Source organism: Branchiostoma floridae, chromosome 4 (assembly GCF_000003815.2).
Source record: "Branchiostoma floridae strain S238N-H82 chromosome 4, Bfl_VNyyK, whole genome shotgun sequence".
NCBI lineage: Eukaryota > Metazoa > Chordata > Leptocardii > Amphioxiformes > Branchiostomatidae > Branchiostoma > Branchiostoma floridae.
The window spans coordinates 19,931,567-19,937,550 of record NC_049982.1 but is presented as its reverse complement, the minus strand read 5'-3'; the positions used below and the strand labels follow the sequence as shown (position 1 = coordinate 19,937,550).

The 5,984-nt window shown below is 48.2% G+C and overlaps 2 protein-coding genes across 3 annotated transcripts in view; one reads left to right on the top strand and one right to left on the bottom strand.

The window, feature by feature from the left end:
• Window positions 1-5,984, top strand: part of LOC118414923 (dynein beta chain, ciliary-like) — a gene marked incomplete in the record, with an annotated part of 53,882 nt that overhangs the window by 39,477 nt on the left and 8,421 nt on the right. Inside the window, 5 exon segments of the mRNA XM_035819262.1 lie at window positions 4,048-4,209; window positions 4,802-5,035; window positions 5,202-5,462; window positions 5,576-5,722; window positions 5,860-5,982. Coding sequence (XP_035675155.1) covers window positions 4,048-4,209; window positions 4,802-5,035; window positions 5,202-5,462; window positions 5,576-5,722; window positions 5,860-5,982 — 927 coding nt within the window.
• LOC118414922 lies at window positions 38-3,210 on the bottom strand. Of its 2 annotated transcripts, none has more exons than XM_035819261.1 (2): window positions 2,866-3,210; window positions 38-2,566 (listed from the first exon to the last, which is right to left on the bottom strand). In XM_035819261.1, exons 1-2 carry the CDS (start codon window positions 3,194-3,196, stop codon window positions 2,493-2,495), a joined length of 405 nt encoding a protein of 134 aa, XP_035675154.1. In that variant the 5' UTR covers window positions 3,197-3,210; the 3' UTR covers window positions 38-2,492. The 2 variants fall into 2 exon arrangements, with proteins under 2 accessions (XP_035675154.1, XP_035675153.1); XM_035819260.1 differs by having other exon boundaries at window positions 38-2,450.

Here is a 5,984-nt window from a genome sequence, read left to right as displayed (position 1 = left end):
TGGCATGAAACTGTGGGCGGACACTGTCATGCTCTTACTGCCAAGTAAAATAATGATTAATGAACAAGCTGAAGTGACAGGATCTCCTGGAAAAAAAACATTATTAGAAAACTTTACCAATGTCCCATGTGAAACATACTTAGGTAAAGCTGGCCGTCTCTCACAAGAAACGCCTTACCAGTAGGAGTGTTCCTAAAGGTTGACATTCTGCATTGTAGATTGAAGATCTGTAGAGAACAAGGTCCTGACCGTAAAACTTCTCACACAAGAACTGTAAGAAAACCAGCAGTTTGTTAGAGATGCAGGGACCCTAGTCCTCCTGACTGCACCAGCTACTCAAGTTGTAACAAAAATTGAGGAATACTGAAACTGTATTCCAAAACCCCAGTACGCCCTCAGGAACCTGCGTAGTGCTGGCACAAGTCTGTACTGACTGTACTGTCACCGGCAACATGCTGTGCGGCTTGTTGAAGCCACTCTACCTCTGAGTGAGTCGCACTCAAGATAGTAGACAGTAGATGTGAAGGAGTAGCAGAACTGGTTCTTCGACTTACATCTCCAGCAGGTGTGAGTAGTAGACTGCTGTGACTCATCTGGAGTGATGAGAAGTAGGTGTGAGAACCTCATCCTGTTGTACCTACCAGATTGTCCAAACAATCAGAAGAATGGGCAGAAGGTAGACATCTGCCTTCAGTCGTTTCATTTATAGATGTTGGCTTGATTGGAGTGTGAACCGATCCACCTTCCCACCAAGTAGAAAAGGACTCTGAAAACTCTAGACGTTAGCCGGTCCAGAGTCAACCTACAGTGGTAGCTGGAGTTGTTCAGGATGCGAACATATCCACCCCCTTAAGAGTAGTGGAAATGTCGTCTGAAGACTCAAGAACGTATGTCGATCTAGAGTCCAAGTCGTGGCTACAGGTAATGCCGGGAGCCGACATCCTGTCACACATATCCCCATCTGGGGAGTGCTGTGCTGATACAGACCATCTCTGTCTGTGTACCACTGCCACAGGTCAAAGATCACCCTTAGCAAAACGGTGATCTTGCACCTCCTGGATGATTCAGTTGAGCCATCACTGTTGAGTTGTAAGAGCAGACTGTGTCCGCTCACCATCTCCTTGTAGAAACCAAGGACAGATGAGGAGGTGTCCTGCCGTCCCGACTGTGTGCTGACCTCTCTTCTACAGACCAGCGTCTTCCTGCGGGAGTGCTGCTGAAGAACTGCCGAGGTGCCGAGGGCTGCACTGTAGTCGTGACTGTACAACTGATGTCTTCACCAGACTTCAGCGTACCTGAGCTGAATCTGACGGCAGCCCAAGAAGCTGAGTTCCTCTTGTCACTTGAGGAACTGCGATGAGCAGACACCTGAAGACTTCTGAAGTGCAGAGACGAGAGTTGTGTGCCAACTGACACTGTTGTGTCTTGCGCTCTCCTCGTCAAGCTGCCAACTTCTCTGCCAAGATGATTCTGTCTGAAGACAGAAAGTTGTCTGCTAGATGCTGTGACTCCAGCACCTTGTAGTCAGGGACCAAGTTGACCTCTGCATAGCGTCAAGCCGACTGCTGCGTCGACTCTCGGGATGAAACCAGGGTTGAGAGCAGTTGTTGACTGTAGTTGTCAACAGTTGTCGTCCAGAAAGACGATAAGATGATCTGCGCTGTCTCTGCTCGGAAAGAACCATAAGGTGAGAGCAGCTCCATACTCTAGTTGTCAACAGTTGCCACCGTCCATGTAGCCCTCCAGACGATAGCCAGGACCAACATCCACTCAGTTCAGGGATGAACACCTTCAAAACAATTGAAGGCTGTGCGCCGTTGGGACTCCAATAAGGAGACAACGAGCCGGAAGAAACGCCCGCTGGAACCCCCAGCGATGCCGGTTCTCTACGTCTGGGATGTGAAGAAGCATCCTTCTGATGACCTTCCCCACAGTCTCCCAGCTGGATGAGGTGTTCAGGAACACCCAACATGGCATCCTAAAGACGAACCTGTAGAAAAAACTTGTCTAAAAGGCAAGAAAAAAGTAAACGGGTGATACGGAAGTTGTTCCATCACACCCCTGGTAAGCAAGTTCTTACCTACCACACTCATGTGGGGTAACCTGTGGAAGGAAAGAAGAAGCCACACCGTCTTGTGGCGATCTGCTCCCACTTGTACCCCTTCACGCACTGTAGGGTCCTGGGATCTACAGACGCCTGCCGCCACCGCCGTAGGAAGTGGACTAGTCTGCTCCTGCGCAGAAGCCGCATACTGTGGAGTACAGGTTGATGGATGGTTGAACACCTAAGTGTCTCTCTTGTTGGAGATGCGTCAGCTAAATGTCCAACCTCACTGCTGAAGAGTTGAGAAAGACTGCTGTGCAGTACTGACGAGAACCACCCCGACAGTAGCTTGGCCTCAGCAAGTAGTTGTAGTAGAGTGTCTCCGCTCGACGACCTGTGGCCGATGCTGTAACAACAACTGTGTCTAGCTGTTGACTTGTTCTGCTTGTCAACACTGCCGAATGGGCCTAGTCTCTGAGGCCAGGTCGACGACCATTATCCCAGATCGAGGGAACAGAGGATCTAAGAAAAAGACCCGAACACCCTGGGAAAAACTCACATAAAAACCCACATGTGCAAGACAATTGGGCAAGAACTGAGCCTAGGAAGTAAGAAACTGTCCTAGCAATCATACATAACAAACTGTAGTTGTTCAAAACTACAACACTGAAAACTGTAGTTGTTCAAAAAACTACCACAACTGAATTAACTGCCTCAGTTAATTCATTACTTTGTTAAACAAAAGGATTTCCAACCTGCCACTAAAAATAGAAACATTGTACAAGTACATTGAAACATAAATGTGAGAACAAAGAGCTCACCCTGCTTCATGTAATGGCAGCTGACTACCGCTCTTGATCCTGTGTAGTTGAAGTCAGCACCGCCAACGTGGACAAGCGTTGTTCGGCGTGCTGTTGTCTCCAAGTCGTTGCCACGACAGGACTTGTCGTGCTCAAAGTACATCTTCTCTTCAACCACCAAGTCGTCAGCAACACAAGGTGCCTGACTGACTTCTTCATCGGGCCCAGCTGCACCCAAAGACACTGTCGTCCCAGCAGCCGCTAACGCTCCTGCTGTCCCGTCGTAGTAGTCTCGTCGCAAGCTGTGGACAGCCGCGTCACGTCGCCGTTGCTTCTCTGGAACGGCACCCATGGAGACGGAGCATGCCGGATCCGGGCATAGGTTGACAAAACTGCGTTCTCATCTATCTTGAAAAAGCCACAGCGTTTCTGAAATAAATACAGAAAAATACGTACATCGCTGCTAGCAGCCGGTGAAAACTTCGTTGACGCCCAGCCCTGTCGTCTTCATCTTCTTTGTGGCCGCCGATAGCGATGTCGCCACCTTCTTCTTGGCGCCAACTTCTCAACTTCTTCTTGGCGCCATCCTTCTCGGTTTGCGGTCGGAGCAAGCTCGACAAACTTCCCGAACGAGAGACCTCGAACTTCATCGCTTGAGTACCCCCGAAAGAGCACCCAAAACGCCCAAAATTGGCGTAGAAGTCGACGTTGAAGACTGACGATAGTAATGGCGCCGACCCTCGGCGCACATGTTGACGAACTTGTTCGGAGTTCCTGCGGCTCCCGTCGCTGCAAAGCCGCTAAAAACTCCTGCGCCGCCCGTAGAAAATCGCCGAGCCGCCGAAGTCTTCGAAGAAAGTCGTGTCCGGTCCCAAAACACGCGTTGGGACCCCAAAACCGGAGCTGGAAACTACCGGAGGTGTTTACAGTATCGCTCAAAAATTTAGACTGATGCGCATGCGCGGCGAGGAATCATGGGTAACCCGTGACCTTTCAACTTTGGGAGCTACCAAGTGAGGCTACATGGGGGTGGTCAGGCTCAGATACACCTGAAGTCATTCTCTGATTCAGTCTGACTGACTAACGAGAGGATGCAGGAGACAACTGATAATTGTATTCTGAGATAGTCATGATACAAGGCAGAACGTCTGTAGTTATGAAACGAAAGTATGTGTAACCCTGCCGAATGTTGCCACTTTTTAGGTCGTCCTGTGCTTTTCGCCTGTCGGACGCACCCTGCGCGTGCGTGGACGCCGTTTTCCGGCCGTGGTGAACTGCACGTCGATCGACTGGTTCCAGGACTGGCCGCAGGAGGCGCTGGAGTCCGTCAGCAGGAGGTTCATAGAGGAGGTGGATGGAATAGAGGTAACGTTGTGTTTGTGTCACATAGCGTGTTGTCAATGGGACATCCAGAGGGTTAAGGGATTGATAAAATAGCTGTTCGTCATAGCGGTGTTGATGGAGATACTAGTAATACTTAATTCATGGGTGTGGGTGTTCAGAAAAGGTGGGACGAAAATTTGGCAACTCGCGTTAAGAGTAATCCCCTCGCTGTTTTTTTAGCTCACATGTTCCATTGATCTTTCTGTGCTTTGAATGCCGATTTAAGAAGCCCGTTTCTTCTACCTGTTGATAGATTGCCTCTCTACTTGTTATCATAATGTCATTGGTGTTTCAATTCTATGAGGATACTTAAGGTACCTGCTTTTATGAGGATCCATAAAGGTATATGTCAACTTTCACTTCGTGATCAAGCTCCATTGTTGTACTTCCTGTGATGTGATCTGAAAAATAGTTGGTCTGAAAGATAGTCTCAGTTCTACTCTGTTCTATCTTCTGGAAATAAATCATATAATTTCTGAATTCATGCAGGGATTGTAAGCTTTTTAAATGTCTTTGGAGGTAATACCGCCGTACAACTCATAACTTTGTTTCTCCTGATCACGACCTCTTTCAGCCGGACGTGAAGAATTCCATCAGTCTCTTCATGTCCTACGCGCACACTAGTGTAAACGAGATGAGCAAGGCCTACATCGCAAACGAGCGACGGTACAACTACACAACACCCAAGAGCTTCCTGGAGCAGATCGCTCTCTACAGGAATCTCCTCAAGAAGAAGAGTGACGAGCTGACGGCAAAGATGCAACGGTTGGAGAACGGATTGTTGAAACTGCAGAGTACAGCATCACAGGTATCACATTACAGTTTTCTCAAATATATCGTAGAGAGATAATCAGTTTGAGGGTTAAGCTGGACAGGGAAACAAATGTATTTAGTAAGTTATCTTTCTTTACGTTTGGGTTTATACCCCATTCCCCGACACGCGCTAATCGGTAATATAATGATGTCACCAATAGGTGGACGACTTGAAAGCAAAGCTGGCCTCACAAGAAGTGGAACTGAAGGCAAAGAACGAGGAGGCTGAAAAGTTGATCGCCAAAGTCGGGGCAGAGACAGAAAGAGTCAGTAAGGAGAAGGCCATCGCAGATGAAGAAGAGGAGAAGGTGTCCGTCATAAAGCAGAAGGTGTCCGTGAAGCAGAAGTCCTGTGAGGAGGACCTGGCCCGTGCTGAGCCTGCGCTGCAAGCTGCAAAGGAGGCGTTGGACACACTGAATAAGGTATTGTGTTTTGACATGATTAGCATGTGTGGCTATCATATGGGCGTCTAAAAGTGACACATTGACTCCATTGTGTACTACTACAGAACTGACTCGTGGTATTCCTGTTTCAGGGCAACCTGACGGAAATGAAGGCGTTCGGTTCCCCACCTGCAGCTGTAATTAATGTCACAGCTGCAGTAATGGTGCTGATGGCACCTGGTGGGAAGGTACCGAAAGACAGGAGCTGGAAGTCGGCCAAGGCACAACTTATGAGCAAGGTAAATATGCCCAGTATACTTACTAGAATAAATAAACAGCAAGCTCACTTTCTCTTTGATGTTTACTAACTTTTACTGTTACAAGATTAAAGCATTTCTAAAACATCTATTTTATATTTGTGTTTTCTCACTTGCAGGTGGACACATTTCTGGAGAATCTGCTAAACTTTGACAAAGAGAACATCCCCGATGCCAACTTGAAGGCAATACAGCCATACCTCCAGGACAAGGAGTTCAATCCCGACAACATCCGCACCAAGGT